The 20,013-nt window shown below is 44.8% G+C and overlaps 1 protein-coding gene across 2 annotated transcripts in view; it reads right to left on the reverse strand.

Moving 5' to 3' along the window:
• The window catches only part of ERCC4 (ERCC excision repair 4, endonuclease catalytic subunit), a 34,411-nt gene extending 14,754 nt beyond the window's left edge, over positions 1-19,657 (reverse strand). The window contains exons 1-7 of one of the 2 annotated variants that reach the window (XM_047838634.1): positions 16,635-19,657; positions 14,933-15,113; positions 9,068-9,263; positions 7,480-7,687; positions 4,222-4,402; positions 2,842-2,970; positions 1,561-1,671 (exon numbers count right to left, since the gene is read on the reverse strand). In XM_047838634.1, the coding sequence (XP_047694590.1) occupies positions 1,561-1,671; positions 2,842-2,970; positions 4,222-4,402; positions 7,480-7,687; positions 9,068-9,263; positions 14,933-15,113; positions 16,635-16,841 (1,213 nt within the window). In that variant the 5' untranslated portion in view covers positions 16,842-19,657. The remainder of the gene's footprint in view (positions 1-1,560; positions 1,672-2,841; positions 2,971-4,221; positions 4,403-7,479; positions 7,688-9,067; positions 9,264-14,932; positions 15,114-16,634) is intronic. The other variant, XM_047838635.1, reaches the window with a different exon arrangement.
• Positions 19,658-20,013: the final 356 nt, after the last annotated feature.

A 20,013-nucleotide genomic window follows, 5' to 3' on the forward strand; every position in this document is an offset into this window, starting at 1 on the left:
TTATCATTTGACTTGCTAATTATATATCCAGAAATTACATTGCACTGTGACCTTAACAATGTGAAACAGAAAATACAGAAAAGAAAACCTGGAGGAAATACACCAATGTGGCTTCTAGACATAATTTTTTTTCCTTTCTCTTTTTTCTTGGTACTTTTCAATTTTCCTAAGGGAGCAGGCATGACTTGGAGTCTTAAATCAAAGTACCATACGTTCTCAGATAGTATCACCAGCGTATTTACTCATATAAGAATTATGTGCTTGCCTTTACTGATTCATAGGAGTTCAAAGTCTCAATAGACTAAAGAAAAATCTAGTTTTTTTAAACATCTGGTTTTGGGGCGCCTGGGGGGCTCAGTCGGTTAAGTGTCTGACTTTGGCTCAGTCATGATCTCACGGTTTGTGGGCTCAAGCCCCACGTCAGGCTCTGTGCTGACAGCTCGGAGCCTGGAGCCTGTTTCAGATTCTGTGTCTCCCCATCTCTCTGTCCCTCCCCTGCTTGTGCTCTGCCTCTGTCTCTCTCTCCAAGATAAATAAACATTAAAAAAAAAAGTAAATATCTGGTTTTATTTAAAAAAATTTTTTAGCGGGTTTGGTCTACGATGCTAATCTACTAGTATACTCATGCTTGAAGAGAGGGGCCCTAAAACTGGAATTTTTTTTTTTTAATTTTTTTTTTCAACGTTTATTTATTTTTGGGACAGAGAGAGAGACAGAGCATGAACGGGCGAGGGGCAGAGAGAGAGGGAGACACAGAATCGGAAACAGGCTCCAGGCTCTGAGCCATCAGCCCAGAGCCCGACGCGGGGCTCGAACTCACGGACCACGAGATCGTGACCTGGCTGAAGGCGGACGCTTAACCAACTGCGCCACCCAGGCGCCCCTGGAATTTTTTTTATCAGGGCCACATCAGTGTTGATCCATAGAACAGTTGAGACGCCTTTGGAAAGACACTTGCTGAGAATATAAAACAAGCCCATTAGCTTTCTCCTCGGGGGATTCTAGATTGAAATCGTGGTGAATGTGTATGTGGAGATTAGCTGCATCTTTAAATAGAAGTCCTGAGAAGTCAACCAGCCCAGCAAGACAGCCTGCTTTCTACAAGGATGCAAGGATTCAACCAGGAGAAAATCACATCAAATGAACAGAAAGGAGGCTGCCACTAGGATTTCTGTGTTCATTCGGCACTTATTCTTTTACATCTGATAAACAAAACAATAGTAAGTTACTTTTTTTGTTTTTAATCTTTTTTTTTTTAACATTTATTTTTGAGACAGAGAGAGACAGAGCATGAACGGGGGAGGGGCAGAGAGAGAGGGAGACACAGAACCGGAAGCAGGCTCCAGGCTCTGGGCCATCAGCCCAGAGCCTGACTCGGGGCTCGAACTCACGGACCGCGAACTCATGGACCTCGAGATCATGACCTGAGCTGAAGTCGGACGCTTAACCGACTGAGCCACCCAGGCGCCCCAATAAGAGTAAGTTACTTTTAAAGGACTAATAACGAAGACTCATTTGTTCCATTTTGAAAGCAAACGTCCTCTTCTCTTTTTTTCCTACCTGGACCCCCAAGGGCTTCACTTTCCTTATTTTCCGCCTCAATTTCTTTCAGTACTTCGGTCAGAGCTTCCCACTTCGGGTTGCTTTCTAGCACCAATTCCTTTTTTGTTTCTGTATGGGAATAAAAGGATAACCTCATTCTCCAGGGTAGTATTCACCTGTAAAGTGTTCCACAGGCTTTCAAAACAACACAACACAGACAACACAAGCGTCATTCCAAAAGCTTGTTCTTTTGAGCTTCCTTCCTGATGCCAGATAGAAACTACTTTCTTGAAAAAGGTCTCTTTAAGGTCTAAATAGAAGATATTTGAAACCGACATTAACAGAGGTTTCATAGTGGGGCGCCTGAGTGGCTCAGTCGGTTGAGCGTCCACTCTTGGTTTCGGCTCAGGTCATGATCTCACGGATCATGGGTTTGAGCTCACATCAGGCTCTGTGCTTACAGCATGGAGGCTGCCTGGGATTCTCTCCCTCCCTCTTTCTCTGCCTCTCTCTGGCTTGCACACATGCTCTCTCTCAAAATAAATAAATGAACTTTAATTTAAAGGAAAGAGAGGTTTCATAGTGCCTTGAGAGAAAGTTACATGTACGTCATGAATTTCAGATGATTCTGTATTAGTTGTCAACCGTGATACTATATATAAGCTGCTACATAAAATGAAAGAATTAGTACAGAGGAAGAGTATTTATTATTTCTAATCCGCATGACTTTCACATTCCTGAAAATGGAATACAAGGAGACCACAATCAAACATTTCTGTAAGTACCCAAACGCATCACTAATGTATTTAAGTTTTGAACTAGACCTTTGAACTAGGCAGAAAGTCAGCATCAATCCTATCCCATGCTTTAAAAAACCAATGATATTTGTCATACCCACTAGATAAGTATTGGAATAAACCCATTCTCGCCTCATTCTGGTATATTTATTTTTGTACAGCTAAAAGGAATGTTAAATATTCTGTTAAGACTGTAAGTGCCAAAAGTAGTTATTATTCTAAAGTAAAAAAAAAAATGTATCAATCAATAGTTCTTATATAGCAGTAAGAACACTCCTGACTGATATTTGGCAGTTGTTACCCGGAATCCTCTAACAACGGATTCTAGGACTTGCCACGTTGGATACTTTCAACTTACGTTACACATAACACGCCTTTAACATACAGGCACGCATTCTTCACACAGCTGAAGGAGACTGAGGATTACACGTTGACTTGGTAAGAATTTTCACACCAAATACTTAAATAAGAGACACAGTTAAAGATGAAGCCTACAGGATACCTTGCACTTGTTCAATTTCCGTTTTTTCAGACACTTTGCCTTTTTTGTTCATTTTGGCATCTGGAAGATGATAAACCCTTGCTCGAGCATTAACAAACATCGAGGTGCTGGAGTCAAGAAAGAGCCAACCTAATATGAAAAGTTAAAAAAAAAAAAAGGCCTTCAACTTGGGATGAATTTTAAAGACTCTCTGATGGTCACATGCCCTATCTATACAACTGCCTGCCATCGTGTTCTCTGAACCGTACCTTCTCCCTTACTGAGGCCTCACTGTTTGATTAGGCCAGTGGGCTTTCAAAGTGTGGCCTACTGACCTCTGAGGGCCACCAAAACGTTTTCAGGGAGTCTGGACCTCAAAACTATTCTCAGATGAGTAATAATTCCTTATTTGGTTTTTTCCCCACTGTGTTGACATTTCTGGTAATGGTGCAAAAGCATTGGGGGGTAACACTGCTGGGCACCTGAGCGTCATCAAGGCAGTGGAACCAGAGTACTAGTGGTCAATGTGTTCTTCACTGCTGTGCATTCGTAGCTTATTACTTAATGTCCCTGATGAAGCAATAAAAACTATTAATTGTAGGGGCGCCTGGGGGGCTCAGTTGGTTGAGTGTCTGACTCCTTCTTTCTGTTCAGGTCATGATCTTGAGGTTGTGGGACTGAGCCCTGCATCAGGCTCTGTGCTGAACATGGAGCCTGCTTAATATCCTCTCTCCCTCCCTCCCTCCCTCTCTCTCCCTCCCTCCCTCTCTCTCTCCCTCTGCCCCTTTTTCCTGCCTGCTTGCTCTTTCTCTCTCAAATAAAACAAAATAATTTTTAAAAGTTAAAAACATTACTAATGGTAGTAAATCTTGGCCTCAGAGGACAACGGACCCCATTTTGAAAATCAACGGTCTTGTCAAACAGTGACAGAGGTCACATTAGTGGGGCAGATGTGGCTGGTAGAAAAACAAGACGGTAGTCAACTGTTCAAGTATGTTTCTCTACAAATCTCTTCAGTCTTCAGCACTCTAGCTGATGAAACCCTAAAGTCCCTTGCTGTTTCTTAGGAGAAAATGAATTTGAAGTTCTTAACAACTAAACTTCCAGAACACAACCTATTTCTAAGTTGGGGACTGCCTGTAATATACAGAGTCTTTTCTAGAAATAAGATTGCCTGGAATGGATATGAATATTTATTATTATACAGAACAGAAGTTCAGTAGGCGGAAACATTAGCTATCAATAAAACCTACATCCTTATGCTATGAACATAAAACGTAATTTGAAAGCTTAGTATACCGTGTAGTTGAATATAGCACTCCCCACATCTGATTCCCCAACAAAATCCGACACTTTATTCAAATCAGCTCCCATAATAATATTAGTATTTTTATCTCCCACCTGAATTCTGACCAAAAGCCTTCTCTGTCGCTCTCAGAGATTCCAGAAGATTAAGGAATGTGATACAATCATACTGAGAGAGATACTGCAGCAAAGTTCGTAATATCTTCAAATCCTGAACCAAGGACTTAGTCTTGGCTCCAAGCTGGTGCCACAAGGGATCCAGATAATGGCGGATCGTCTAAAACAAGAATACAGTTTAGTATGGCTAAAAATATATTCGATATAGCTATTATTTTTTTATTTATTATTTGAGAGAGAGAGCGAGCGAGCGAGCGTGGGAGCAGGGGAGAGGCAGAGAGAGGGAGAAAGGGAATTTCACACAGGCATCACGCTGTGATGTGGGGCTTGAACTCATCAACCATGAGCTTGTGACCTGAGCCAAATTCAGACGCTGAACTGACTGAGCCACCCAGGTGTCCCCAATCATTTGTTTTCATGAAACATCAAAGCTTACAGCTTAGACCCGCCCAGTTTCTGCCCAGTTTGGCTGTGACCCTATCCTGGATACATAAAGATGTGGGATCCAGCTGAACAGGGAACAGAGGGCACATACCAGGGAAACTACATATCAAATTAAATAACGACGTACCTTAACTTTGTGGTGTAAGTGATTTGCTTGGGTTTCCCACCCCCCCCCACCCATGTGATTCATGGATGGAAAAGAATTTGTTAAATTAACAAGGGACTACATTTGAATATTTTCTGGGATCCTAAAGTGTTGCCTAAAATGAAGGCTAGCTTTGGCATGTACTATGTAGGTATCTACGTATCCACTGCTACGTATATACACGTCCTTCACAAACTGATTCTTTTTTTTTTTTTTTTTTTACTCTTTATTTATTTTTGAGAGAGAGATAGAGTGCAAGCAGGGGAGGGGCAGAGAGAGAGGGAGACACAGAATCTGAAGAAGTCTCCAGGCTCTGAGATGTCAGCACAGAGACCGACGCAGGGCTCAAATCCACGAACGGCGAAATCATGACCTGAGCTGAAGTCGGACTCTTAACCGATTGAACTACCCAGGCGCCCCACAAACTATTTCTTAACTAAAAAGGATAATACCTGTAGCATGCTATGGAAGCAGTATCACTACACGGCACCTTACCCAACAAATTCATACTCAGAAGGAGTATCTGGGTGACCATATAGTTTACTGTCCAATCTGGGGCTCTTATGAAAATGAAATTATATTATTAATAATCACTCCGGGACAACAGACAGATCCTAGAACTATCCTAGACAAACTGGGACATATAACTGCATGCCTGCTTTGTAAAATAATCTACAAAAGTTAAATTTTCCGGGCACCTGGGCAGCTCAGGCAGTTGAGCATCCGACTATTGATTTCTGCTTGGGTCATGACTCCAGGGTTGTGGGATCAAGCCACGCTCGGTGTGGAACCTGCTTAGGATTGCCCCTTCCCCACCCCCCCACCCCCTCCCCCCGCCGCCCCACCCCGCCCCTCTCTCTCATTCATGCTCTCGCTCTCTCTCCTATTCTTTTTTTAATGTTTATTTATTTTTGAGAGAGACAGAGACAGAATGCGAGCGGGTTAGGGGCGGAGAGAGAGGGAGACACAGAATTCGAAGCAGGCTGCAGGCTCTGAGCTGTCAGCACAGAGTCCCACACGGGGCTCGAACCCATGAACCATGAGATCATGACCTGAGCCAAAGTCGGACGCTCAACCAACTGAGCCACCCAGGCGCCCCTCACTCTCTCTCTTAAACAAATGTTAATTTTCTGGGGCGCCTGGGTGGTTCAGTTGGTTAAGCATCCCACTTCGGCTCGGGTCATGATCTCACGGTTTGTGGGTTTGAGCCCCGAGTCAGTCTCTGTGCTGACAGCTTGGAGCCTGGAGCCTGCTTCGGATTCTGTGTCTCCCTCTTTCTCTGCCCCTCCCCTGCTCATGCTCTGTCTTTCTCTGTCTCTCTAAATAAATAAATAAATAAATAAATAAATAAATAAATGTTAAAAAAAATTAAATAAATAAAAAATAAAAAAATTTTTAAAATGTTAATTTTCTAACAAGATGAGAGTCATGTCTGCATTTACATCTGGTTGCTGAAAGAATACCCAAAATAATACTTTGACCTTTACCAGGGAATGAGAAACAGAAACTTAGTACAAAACCTATCAGGTTACATTTTGTTTTTTAATAAGGACGCACACATTCTATTAAAAGAATGGGAAGGGTTTTTTTGTGGTTTTTCTTTGTGGCTTCACATGCACTAAACTGTAAGAACAGAGGAACAAAACATAATGTAATTAGTTTTATGTATCATTATTTCAATAAAAGCACTTTCTGGAAGAATCAGAGATATGAGGAGTTAAATTTTTCCTTTTAAATAATCACTGTGAATTATTTCCAGTGACACAGAGATGCATTCAGAGCTTAAAAGACAGGAACTTGTTCCACCAAAATATAGAAAAAAAAAAAAAAAAGCTGCCTGGAATTTTTTTTAAAAGTCAGCGTTTTTTGGATCTACAATTCAATTTTAGACATTTACGCATCTGTATTAATATTCATCTACAATAGAAAACGTCAGTTAGAATAAAAGTTCCTTGAACTAAAAGTCTTAACATTTTCTCAACTGAAAACGTAATTTTAGGACACAGCAAGGTTCACATTCCTCAGTAATGAAAACTCGTCCCAATTATTTTTATTCCAAACAGAAGATCATAAATTATGAAAGCATTCTCATGTAAAACTCTTCTATCTGTAGATATCCAATGCTGTCATTTCAGAGCAAAAAGGTTATTTTTCCTTCTCTTAATTATACTTGAAATACAAGATAATCACTGCATAACGGCAAAAATAAAGAGTTGTGCTTACAGGTCAATCCATGTATCCTACTTCAAATTATTACTCTCCAGTAAACCGAACAGGTTGTACTTAAATCACCTCCAGATTAGTTTTAACATAACAACAATTTCTGGGGCGCCTGGGCGGCTCAGTCAGTTAAGCGTCCGACTTCAGCTCAGGTCATGATCTCGCGGTTTGTGAGTTCGAGCCCCGCACTGGGCTCTTTGCTGACAGCTCAGAGCCTGGAGCCTGCTTCGGGTTCTGTGTCTCCCTCCCTCTGTGCCCCTCCCCTGCTCACACTCTGTCTCTCTGTCTTTCTCAAAAATGCATATAAAAAAACATTTAAAAAAATAACAGCAATATCCTATTGAGGACATTGCAATTAGCAAAAGAACTTGGATTCTTTAAAGCTGTAACCTCACACACTGTGCTTACAAGGAAAAGAGGCAGAGTACCTTGTCAAACGGTTTTCCAATAGCATTTTCTAAAGACAAATCTTCAACTTCGAGCGATGGGTTGTGGCATTTCAGTTCTTTCAGACACGCATTTAGGATGTCCAGGATGGCAGTCTGTATGGCGAGCATGGCAGGCGTCATAGAAACGTGAATTTCTACAACTTCAGGTTTGTGCTGTTCTAAGAATGAGTTTACTGCTACATGGAACCTGAAGAGACAAATCGTTTCCAAACGTTTTCTCCGAGACCAGAAATAACACGGCTCTCAGTTTTTGCTCTCACAGGGTTTTTGGAAATGCAACTAAGACACAAACCAAACAGACAGCAAAATGACAATGTTTCCAGAAATACTTTTAATCTCAACGAAAGGATGCATTCGTTGAATAAGGCGGGGGGTCAGCAAAAATATGGTCTGGGCCCAAACCAGTGCCTGTTGTTTTTTTTTTTTTTAATGTTTATTTATTTTTGAGAGAGAGGGAGAGAGAGACAGAGCACAAGCAGGGGAGGGGCAGAGAGAGGGGGAGACACAGAATCCGAGGCAGGCTCTAGGCTCTGAGCTGTCAGCAGAGCCCGACGTGGGGCTGGAAACCATGAACCATGAGATCATGACCTGAGCCAAAGTCAGATGCTCAACCGAGTGAAGCCACCCAGGCGCCCCGTTTTTATTGTTTTTTTTTTTTTTTCATTGCCTGTTTTTAGAAATAGTGTTATTGGAACACAGCCGTGCCCAGTGTTTATGTATTGTCTATGGCTGCTTTCCTGATGTAACAGCAGACTGGAAGCATTGTCACAAACCACATGGCCTGCAAAGCCCAAAATATTTACTATCAGGCCCTTCACAGAAAAAGCTTGCCTATCCTTGAGACAGCATAATCAAGAAAGGCAAAAGACCCTGGCAATTACTCTCAAATGCCATGTAGTGTAACCAAAATACGTATCAGCATAGGTGCGAGATGTTTGAACATTGGAACCTTCCGGGTTTTCCTAGACATTTACAGGAATTCTTCAAAAATCTTTTCGCTTTGGGGCCCCTGAGTGGCTCAGTCAATTAAGCGTCCGACTTCCGCTCAGGTCATGATCTCACGGTTCATGAGTTCGAGCTCCGCGTCAGGCTCTGTGTTGACCGCTCGGAGCCTGGAGCCTGCTTCGGATTCTGTGTCTCCCTCTCTCTGCCCCTTCCCTGCTCGTGCTCCGTCTCTCAAAAACAAATAAACGTTAAATAAAATTAATAAAACAATCTTTGTGCCTTATTCCCCGACGGGTAATTTTCAGAGGGAGTTTAGTTCTCCTAAACCTGTTATATACCTTAGGCTCTAGATTCCCTGGGGGTTTCGCTAAACGTAGAAGAGGCAATAAAGTGGCTGCCCTTGGATGGATGTGACGGGCTACCAGAAAAGGAAATATCAAATCTGTCTCTCCTTTTAAAATAATCACAAATGAGGTAACCATATGTTTCTATTTGATGCACTTGGTATGGACCCGGCTATCGTATGTCAAGCGCAATTCCTATAAATTTTACATCACTTTCAAGTGCACACTTAAGTCGTAGTGGATTCTCTCACAGAAATCTGTCACATAAGGCTATTTACCTTGGCCACAGATACAGCTTCCCTACGAAAAGATTTCGCATCACTCTTTCCACGTGACAAAAACCAGTGTCAAAGGCGACAGCATTGTCTGTGAAAGCTTTAATAAAACCACGCTTGTTTTTCTGGCGAAACAGACGCAAGATGAACGCTTCTTGACAAGACTCGATTATCCTGTGCGCTCTATACACCAAGATGCCTGGGAGGAGATAATAATTTAGATTACAGAACAGACAAGGAAGTTCATGCTCGTTTTCATTCACTGACTTTACCACATTTCTCTTGAGCACGGGCGGTGTGCTCGTCTGGGCCGGAGATACAGCAGTGAACACACAGATGGCAATCTGTGTCCTTGTGGTACTTAACGATACACAATATAAACAAAGAGACGATTTAGTAAGTTGTACAGCGATAAGGGCTGGGGAGGAAAAAAGGAATCCGAGGAGGAGGAGAGGGAGTGTGTGTGAGAGGTGATGGGGGGCACCTTTAGGCAGGGTCGCCTCGTTGAGGCTCTATCTGGGCCAAGGCTAGATGGAAAAGAGGAGGTGAGCCTTGTAACCACGTGCACCAAGACCGGTCCAGGATGAGGGGACAGTAAAAGCAAAGGCCCTGGGGTGGGGTGTGTCTGGCACGGCGGAGGAAGAGTTTCTGAAAGCAAAGTGCCTCGCTGACTCTCCTTTCATATGTGAACCAGATGTGGACTACAGAAAAGAGGGCCATTTCACAAGTCTGGGTAACATCTGTACCACCTACTAGAATAATTCAATTTTTGGAATCAGAGGATATTCAACTGAGAGATAAACTAGTCCATTAAAATAAAGACCTTTAATGAATATATTTACTACATCTGGGTTTGGGGGTGCTGTGATTAGGACACTTCTGAGATCACAAAAACAAGGACAATTATTATACGTTTCCTTATTCATAAAATGAGAGCACTGACCAGATAATCTTTCTTTTGTGTGTATAATACATCCACGAGATATGACACATATATGCCATTTTGATGCAGTGTGATTAGCGAGAAATTAGGAAGACGTATGACATAAGAGTGCACGGATGTCATTTCTGAATCAAAAACTGAATTATTCTGTGATGATTCTTAGTCTTTGAGACTGACATCAAGCCAATTACCTTACATAAAAATTTGTCATAAATGTGCTTATGTGTTTTTGTACCAGTTCCCATGACTCCTAGCATCTGGGAAATGACATTAATAGTGATTTATGACCCCTTTTAGTAGTTCAGGAGGCTCAATTCAGATTCTGCTCTTTTGGCGTTTAAATTTTGGACTGAGGTGGAGAGAGCTACCATCTATTCTAATTCTAGCTAAGCACACTATTTTTCAGATGTGCTAAAAATCAGTAAGTGTTATTCAGGAATTTACAGACAAAGGGTTTTCGATAACTGCAATACGTGTGCATAACAAATTTACAACTCAGAAAAGATCCTGGACTTAAGACGCTGGCTTTTCCAAGTACTTTACTGGGCTACACTTTGCTGGCCTAGACTGAAATATTATATAAGGTTGAAGTGATAAAGGTGGGCTTCTAAAGGAAAGATGGGCCTCAATTTAAGACAATGTTCTGCTCCAGCTCACCTGGTGGCTCAGTTGGGTAAGCGTCTGACTCGTGATCTCAGCTCAGGTCATGATCTCACGGTTTTGGTTCGTGAGATCGAGCCCCGTGAGATCCTGCCCAGAGCCTGCTTAGGATTCTCTCTCTTCTCCCTCTCTACCCCTCCCCCGCTCGTGCACGTGTGCACACATGTTCTCCCTTCTCTCAAAATAAATAAATAAACAAACATTAAAAGAAGAAAAAAGAAAGAAAATGTTGTGTTCCAAAAGGCTGTCATTCTTTTGGAACCCAGATGGAAGAAGAGAATACTTGATCCCGGGCACTGGGGTCAGGTACTTTTGCAGACTGCTATTCATTTAATCCTCAGAATTCTAGGATGTAGGTATTATTATGAGATCAGGAGAGGCAAACAGGTTGATCAAGGTCATCCGCCAAGCAATGGGAGGCTAAAGGTCCCAAACCATGTGTGCCTGAAGACAAAGCCTGGTTTCTCCTAAGTGACACCCCCTGAGGACTCCCCACCACCCCCGACACACCGTTTGAAAAACCAGCAACAAGAAAACACGGCAGGTGTATTTCTGGGGGCAACTGCGGTCTCACCAAAGCCTCCTTCCATTTCATTCTGATGCTCCCACAACAGTTCGTTATCTCATCCTGTACTGCGAGTACTGCTTTCCACCTGCCTCCTCCACGACAAGGACATCACAACGAGCAGTCATCAGAGAATGCTTGACTGTGTGCTGAGCATGAAGCTAAGAATTTTATAAACGTGATCTCATTTCACCCGTGTGCTAAGCCTAAGAGGAAGGCACTGTTACAGTCTCCCATTTATGGGTGAGTAAACGGAGTCCTGATGACATTAAGAAACGTGCCAGGGGTCACAACTTTGGTACACAGGGGAGGCGGGGTCAAACCCAGAGGGAGCCTAGCTCGAGAGTTCACCAGTCTCTAGTTCATCTGTCTCCAGGACCTACCACATCCCTGCCGAACAAAGGACCCTTAGGACACTAAATGTTTGTTGAGTGAACAGAAAACTGGATTATAGCACTGGGCGCACGAACCTAACATGTAACATGGGAGGGTTTTTTTAAGTGTCCCGTGGAAAGTGTGTTCTGAGTTCTATTTGGGGATGTCAGGAGCCGTTTTAGCAATGAAAGCCTCCTGTCCCGTCTCCTGCCAGTACAACCAGGGTCACTATCTACACAGTTCTCTCTGCACCGGGGAGTTGCGTTTGGCAGGGACCCTTGGGTGGGGTATGGTGGCGGATACCACGAGTAGCAACGGCAGTGGCGGAGGTGGGGGGGCAGGTTAGGGCCGGGGACATTCAGAACTTTCCGGAGGGTTACATGTCTCAAGGACTGCTGTTTGGTCTGTCAGAGTTGTGGTCAAAGTGTCATTGCCAGCCTAGCGGGAGCGGGGGGGGGGGGGGGGGGAAGAGGGGGTTGGGAGGGGGGGAGGAATGATCCCTTGGGGAGCAGAATCGGGCGGGGTTCTTGTCTGGCATTGATTCACCTTCCATGCAGCAAAGCGGCGGCAGCAGCAGCGCCACCTTCATTATTGGCTGCTGATCAGATATGGGCCGGGAATTTTGCGCTTTTAATTAGGAACTACCTATAAGCTATAATTTGGAGGTTTCTTTGATTCATCCCGCTCTCTGCCTAAGTAGGCTGAACGGTTACTAAAAGTCAGAGCAATACTGACATCTAGTGGTAGTTCCGGTACACTGCCCCCATTTTAGCCACTTAAAGGAATATAAAACTAAGCTGAGAAGAAAGCAGCAAACAGTGGAAGACTTTACGATGCATCAGAATTTCTGGTTATGAAAAGCCAATGCTTTTTTTTTCTTTGCTATTATTTATAATTTAGTATGTACCACGCACTATACTGAGCCGTTTATTTTTACTCACTTAATCCTTAAGATAACTCTAGGAGGTGCTCTTTTTCTCAATTTAAGAAATGAACCCACAACTATATGGCCAACTCATTTTCGACAAAGCAGGAAGGAAAAATGGAAAAAAGTCTCTTTAACAAGTGGTGCTGGGAAAACTGGACAGCGACAAGCAGAAGGATGAACCAGACCACTTTCCTACACCATACACAAAAATAAACTCAAAATGGATCAAAGATCTAAATGTGAGACAAGACACCATCAAAATCCTAGAGAACACAGGCAGCAACCTCTCTGACCTTGGCCGGAGCAACTTCTTACTAGATATGTTGCTGGAGGCAAAGGAAACAAAAGCAAAAATGAACTATTGGGACCTCATCAAGATAAAAAGCTTCTGCACAGCAAAGGAAACAGTCAACAAAACTAAAAGGCAGCCTACAGAATGGGAGAAGATATTCACAAAAGACGTATCTGATAAAGGGTTGGCATCCAAAATCTATAAAGAACTTCTCAAACTCAACACCCAAAAAGTAAATAACCCAGTGAAGAAATGGGCTGAAGACACGAATAGATACTTTTCCAAAGAAGACATCCAGATGGCCAATAGACACATGAAAAGATGCTCAACATCACTCATCATCAGGGAAATAGAAATCAAAACCATGATGAGATAATACCTCATACCTGTCAGAGTGGCTAAGATTAACAACACAAGAAACAGCAGGTGTTGGTGAGGATGCAGAGAAAGAGGATCTCTTTTGCACTGCTGGTGGGAATGCTCTGGAAAACAGTATGGAGGTTCCTCAAGAAACTAAAAATAAAACGACCCTACAATCCAGCAATTGTACTATTAGGTATTTACCCAAAGGATACAAAAATACAGAGTGGAAAGGGTACGTGCACGGGATGTTTACAGCAGCATTATCAACAGTAGCCAAATTATGGAAAGAGCCCAAGTGCCCATCAACTGGTGAATGGATATAGAAGATGTGGTGTACCTATCTATACGATGGAATATTACTTAGTCATCGAAAAGAATGACCCCTTCCCATTTGCAATGATGTGGATGGAGCTAGAGTGTATTATGCTAAGTCAATCAGAGGAAGACAAATACCATAGGATTTCACTCATGTGTGGAAATTCAAGAAACGAAACAGATGAACACGTGGGAAGTGGGCGGAGAGAAGAGAGGGAGACAAGCCATTCTTATCGACAGGGAACTGAGGGAGGGGGGTGGGGGATGGGCTAGATGGGGGATGGGTACTAAGGAGGGCACTTGTGATGAGCCCTGGGGGTTGTATGTAAGAGATCAATCACTGAATTCTACTCCTGAAATAATATTGCCCTGTATATGTTAACTAACTAAAATAAAAAAAAAAATGAGAAAAGAGAACTGAGGCTCACCAAAATTACATAACTTCCTTGTGAGTGGTGGCATCCCCATTCAAAGCCAGGTGAGTCCGACCTCACCACCTGTGTCCCAGCTTATTACAGTTATAAATGTTATAAAAGTATAAAAACACTCTTCTTCAATCAGTGTACCATGAGCCACATAAAACATTCGTTCATACATTGATTCACTAAATGCTTCCTGAGGGTCTTCTGGGTCAGGGCAATAGTGGGATATACCATTATGAATGTCACAGTCGCTCTGCCCTCCAGAAGTTTACGGAAGATCACAGCTTATTCACACAACGTTCATCCAACAAATACGGGTTTAATACCCTGCGTATCAGGTTCTTAGCCTGCGATGAACAAATTGTTCCTTGTGCTTATGAAGCTTGTTATCTGAGAGTGAGACAGAAAAATAAACTGGCAAATATAATGGGTGGTTCTTTAGTGCTAGGACTGGGGAGAAGCACACGATAACCCGAGGACAGAGAGGTAGGGTCCTCAAATGAGCTTTGGGGGAGATCAGAAAAGGTCGCCAAACAGACGAATAATAATGAGAACGGATTCCTTTTCTATATTAATTCTAGCTGAAATGAAGCCATTATTTCTCAAAATAATTAAGCAACGACTCGGTTTAATTTCAAATCACGGGGGGGAGAAAAACTCTTTAAAGAGAAAACCAAATATTTTAGGAAATATACAAAGAATATCTATAAACATTTCAAGGCTGATTAGGTTGGAAAAGCAAATGCCAGCCAATTACGAAGTATTAACCAGATGGGAGCTTAGAGAGCAAGGAAAAGTCATTCTTACTTATTCAGGCTACAAGTACTTTTTAAGCATCTAAAATGTGTCCGGTATTGTGCTAACCCCTGGGAGTACGATGCTGAGTCAAAACACCCGGTGCTGCCCCCAAGGAGGTTCTAGTTTAGACTTTAGCAGTGGGGACAGGCACAAAAAAGTGCTAGTTTGTATCATTATACAAATAATGACAAGGTGTCAAATTCTTACCAGTGATTAAATCTGAAGGTATTCTATTAGTCAAGAAGTCGACCACAAGTATCCGACTTGTTGCAAATATCACACCTCCTTGGGTGTAGACCTCGTAGCGACTGTTACTTGTGATTTCATTTGTTACCCGACGAGGGAGGTGTTCCACTCCTTCAATCTTCAGCTGACTGATAAAATACTCCTACATCAAATCAAGTGTGATTAGCAGTCTGTTTAATACAGGGCAGTTTTTACTAGGCGGCAAGGTCTTTGTATTTAAAAAGAGAGACAGGGAACTTGAGGAATATACAAACCAAGTCACTGCTTTGGGTGATCAACCAATCATCCACATGCAACCAGGCTTTTATTTTTGTTGGGTTTTTGGGTTTGTGCTGAGGCATCACTGCACTTGAGTTATGAGCATTTTAACAACAATAACAAAGACTTTAAAACCCTCAGTTTAAAGACTTCGGCTAGCTAGAAAATACTTGCCATCAAAGCCAGGTTTGCAGGCAAGCACAGGGTGTGAGGAGATCGCAAGGAATCCTCTTCCCAAGCCGAGTTTTAGACTGGTGGCTCTGTCCCCATCCGCCCCAGCGGGGCTTCAGGTCAGTGGGAGCTTGGCCCTTTGTGTCTTCAGGGCAACCCCTCCTCTCCTGGGGGCCCTGGGTTGTGCCAGGTACTGGGGATCCCTAGACAAATCAGACAGTATCCCTGCCCGCACCGAGTCTGTGGGCATTCTTCTCAGCGGCCACCTGCCTCCTGGCCACCTGCTCTACCTAGGGGCGCAGCACACTTGTCAGACCAGGCTGTGCCACCTCTCAATAGCAAACGCCCCGTTTTGGCACAGGGGTGTCCGTCTTCTGTCCTCAGCGCCCTCCATTCCTTAACCGCCAGGTCCTCAGCTTCCAGCTCCCTTCCCTTCTGACCCTCCGCCCCCTCCCCCCAGCCTGGGTCAACCCCCTCAGACCCTCCTCTTCCCTCCAGGGCTCTCCCCAGTTTCAGCCTCTCCTTTCACATCCTGCAATTACCCTCTGAGACTCCCCCATCCCCGTCACTGTTCCCTTTTCCAGATCCCGCTCTTCTGACCCAACAGGCCCCATGGTACCCAGCCTGGGGCCTCTCTCATCGTCATCAAGGCTGCCTCTCTCCGCAGCCTTCTTTAGCCATCGCGTCCTCTTCCGGAACCTCCAATCCTTCTCTCTGCCCCTCGCCTCCGGTGGTGACTCCCCTCCCCCTCTCCGAGCCCCTCCGGCCCTCTGCGTCCTTGCACCCTCGGCAGGGACGTGCAGCTGTCTCAGAGACCCCCGTTCCAAGCTCTTGCACCAGTGTCAGAGACTTGCACCCTGCTCGGGACCCCTCGCACCCCCGGTGTCCCCGCGCCGGTGTCAGGGACTTGCGTCGGCCTCGAGACTCCTCCCACTCCCGTGTCCTGCCACCCGCATCAGGAACCCGCGTCCGCCTCAAGGACCCCTCTCATCCTTCTCAGTGTCCCCGCGCCCGTGTCAGGGACGTGCATCCTCCAAGGGACCCCTCCCACCCTACGTCCTCGCGCCGGTGTCAGGGCCCTGCATCTGCCTCACGGACCCCCATTCAACGCCCTCCCCCGGCGCTAGGGACCGCCGGCGCCCTCAGACGCCTCGGGCCCGCGCCGGGCCTGCACCCACTCGGGAAGCCCCCAACTCCCTCGGGGACCCCCTCACCCCCGCGCCGGCAGCCGCACCTCCTCGGCCGGCTGCGTGTTGAGCACCAGCACTAGGCACGCGGGGTGGCAGTGCAGCCGGAGGAAGTGGTAGAGGAGCCGATCCGCGCCGAGCCCGCGGGCGCACACTACCAGCCCGTCCGCGTCCAGTAGTTCCAGCACCAGCTGCCGCTCATACTCCAGCAGCGGCGCCATAGCGGTCGGCCGAGCCGGCGGTACCGGCTCCATGGGCGCCCTTCCGGGGCCGCGGCCGAGCTCAGCCGAAGAGAGCCGAGCGGGAGCCGAGCTCAGGCGAACAGAACCGAGCGGGAGCCGAGCCCAGACGAACAGAGCCGAGCGGGAGCCGAGCTCAGCCGAAGAGAGCCGAGCGGGAGCCGAGCTCAGGCGAACAGAACCGAGCGGGAGACGAGCTCAGCCGAACAGAGCCGAGCGGGAGACGAACGTCGGTCGAAGGAAGCCGAAGGGAGCCGAGCCCGACAGGTCGAGAGTCAGCCGCACTCAGCTGAGGAGGAGCCGAAGCCGCGAGGAGAGCTGACCGAACTTAGCCGAAGAGGAGCCGAGTGGAGCCGAAGATTCGTAGAGTTCCCCAGCAACTTGGTGCTTGCGCGCTCCTGACAGGTGTCCGCTCCAGACCTCAGACTCCAGCCCACGGCCTTTAGGGACTGCGTCTTGCCTTGTCCCTTCGATCGGAGGGTGGGGCGGCCTGGATCTGCAACTAGAACCCAAGCTACCCCAAAGCAAGGAGAGGAGAATTAAACCCAAGGAGTTTAGTTCCCCAACCTCGGCAATGAAAAAGCTGTCAGTTGTCCAAGCGCGCCTAGAATTAGTGGCCCTCTTTGCCACGGTGAGGTTTCAGTTTTACTTTTGCAGTTGGCCTCTGTCTCCCTGTAAACATTTTTTATTTTTGGAATGAGCAGAATAGTTTACTACTTTCAGGCCCTTGTTTCTCTCGAAATGTCTTGAATGCAATAATAATCTGTTTCTTAAAAAGTCGCTCCCGGGTGTCCCCCCAGCCGCCGCATCCTTTCTTCCACTAGAGGGACACCTTCGGAAGTTTTTGTTCCACACAAGGACCGCCTGATAATCCAACCAAAGGAATTGTTCTATGTGGACATTCCTTTCCCCCCAACTTAATTATTAGAAAATGAAAATCAACCGTTATTCCATTACCCAGAAATAGTCACTGTAATACTATGAAATGTGTATTTTCAGGTTTTTTTTTCCCTTCTCACCGCACAATTCTTTTACCGATGTGAGATAGTAAGTGAGGCGGGTTTCCAAGTTTGTCACTGATATGTGACAAACCTCGAGCATACTATTTAGTATTCTACAAAATCCTTTTACATGGCTGATAATATTTCTGTAATGAGGATATCCCACACTTATTTATCTAAGCCCTGATTAATGGACATTTAGTTTGTTTCCACCATCACCCCCTATTATAAATAATATTTCACTGAACATTTTTGCACATAAATTCAACCATGCTCCTAAGATATACTTAGAATGGATAATTAGTGGGATAAAGAGAACCAACATAAGGCTTTTCGTTACATTCATAGTGCCACATTGCCCTCTAGAAAGCCTGTACCAATCTACATTCACATCAGCAGGTGCAAGAGGATCTGTTTCTCTATCTCGTTACGGCTTAACCAGGATTTTACTCACATTTTGTCAAGATTAAAACAACGTGTAATAATTTCCTGAATGGGAAGGTTTGCCTGCAATTTTCGACAGGCAGAATTTCCTGTGAAACAAATATTAATCTCTCCAATTCTGAAAGTGACCGATGGAGCTTCAGGGAAGTTATACAACTTGGCCAAGACCACGGAGTGAGTTAGTGTATTGCTTAGACTTAGTTCAGGACGTGGCAAGCAGGAACGCACCACGTATTTAGGGTGTGCATGCGGATGAGGCAGTGCTGAAGTTCAAACCTGATTCCCATGCTGTGGTGTGCAGAATAATGGCTCCCGAAAGATGTCCAAGTCCTAATCCCTGGGACCTGCAAATATGTTCCCTTCTGTGGCAAACGGGACTCTGCAGATGTGATTTCAAAACGAGAAGATTATCTGGGATTATCCAGGTGGGGCCAGTGTAAATTACAAGCATCCAGGGAAGGGAAGGAGGGAGGCAGGAGGGCCAGAATCGGAGAAAAGGATTTGACAGTGAAAGCAGGTGTTGGAATGATGTGGAAGAGACCATGAGCCAAGGAATGCAAGCTTTAAAAGCCAGAAAAGGCAAGGAAATGAATTCTATCCTAAAACCTTCTTAAGGAGCATGCAGCCTTGCTAACCTATACTATAGACTTCTGCCCTCCAGAACGAGGAGAGAATGAATTTATGTTGTTTCCGGCCACGAAATTCATGGCAGCTACTTACAGCAGCAATGGGAAACATACACAGTCACTCACTATTTCCATGACACTGAGCTCTTAAGATATCCCCAGCAGACCAAAACCAAACAGAACAAAACAGAGTATAGATAGTGAAGCAATAATTTTGGAGGGGCAGTGGTCAACATACACATAACATTTGAATACTTGTATAGATACATATACACACGAAGATATATTCACTCAATAAACACTTACTGGGCACCTGCTACATGTCAGGCAGCGAACCAAATGCTGGAGGTTCATCAGTAAACAAAGCAGGTGAAATTTTTGCCACCATAGAATTTATCGTATTCGAGCGGGAGCTTGCGTACAAAAATGTTTATTCATCAGATCGTTTTGTGAACTATCATTATTTCTCAGATACTGCTCCTAAATGTCCAAAGAAGGAGGCTAGTTAAGATCTCTTCACACGTCTCTACTGAGTGGAATATCATATGGCTATTAAAAGGTGTATGTGGCAAGCTATCTCGTGCATGTTATTATATGCTGAAAAAAAGCAGTTACAAGACAATAATGTCTAGTACGGTCCCATTTGTCTAAAAACATTAGCAAAAAACCAATGTTTTCCCGTGACTGCTTAGGAAAGCTCTGGAATTAAATCTCTTAGCAAAAGCGATTGTTCCTGGGGAGGCGAAATGAGTGGCTGGCATTGCAGTAAGACCTTTACTTTTCCTTTGATTCCCTTCCATGATGTTGGTCTTGCTTACCATGAACATGTATTGCTTGTATAATAAAAATGAAGCCAAAACCAATTCCCAGGTGCTATATACATACTTCATCAGCGCTAAAGATGATCCTCTTGTGAATTCGAGATTTAATATGTGGGTGGTGGGCAACACTTAATGTCAAAAGTTGGCAGGGGCGCCTGGGTGGCTCAGTCGGTTAAGCGGCCGACTTCAGCTCAGGTCACGATCTCGCGGTCCGTGAGTTCGAGCCCCGCGTCGGGCTCTGTGCTGACAGCTCGGAGCCTGGAGCCTGTTTCAGATTCTGCGTCTCCCTCTCTGT

The sequence above is a fragment of the Prionailurus viverrinus genome, chromosome E3 (genome assembly GCF_022837055.1).
Source record: "Prionailurus viverrinus isolate Anna chromosome E3, UM_Priviv_1.0, whole genome shotgun sequence".
Classification (NCBI taxonomy): domain Eukaryota; kingdom Metazoa; phylum Chordata; class Mammalia; order Carnivora; family Felidae; genus Prionailurus; species Prionailurus viverrinus.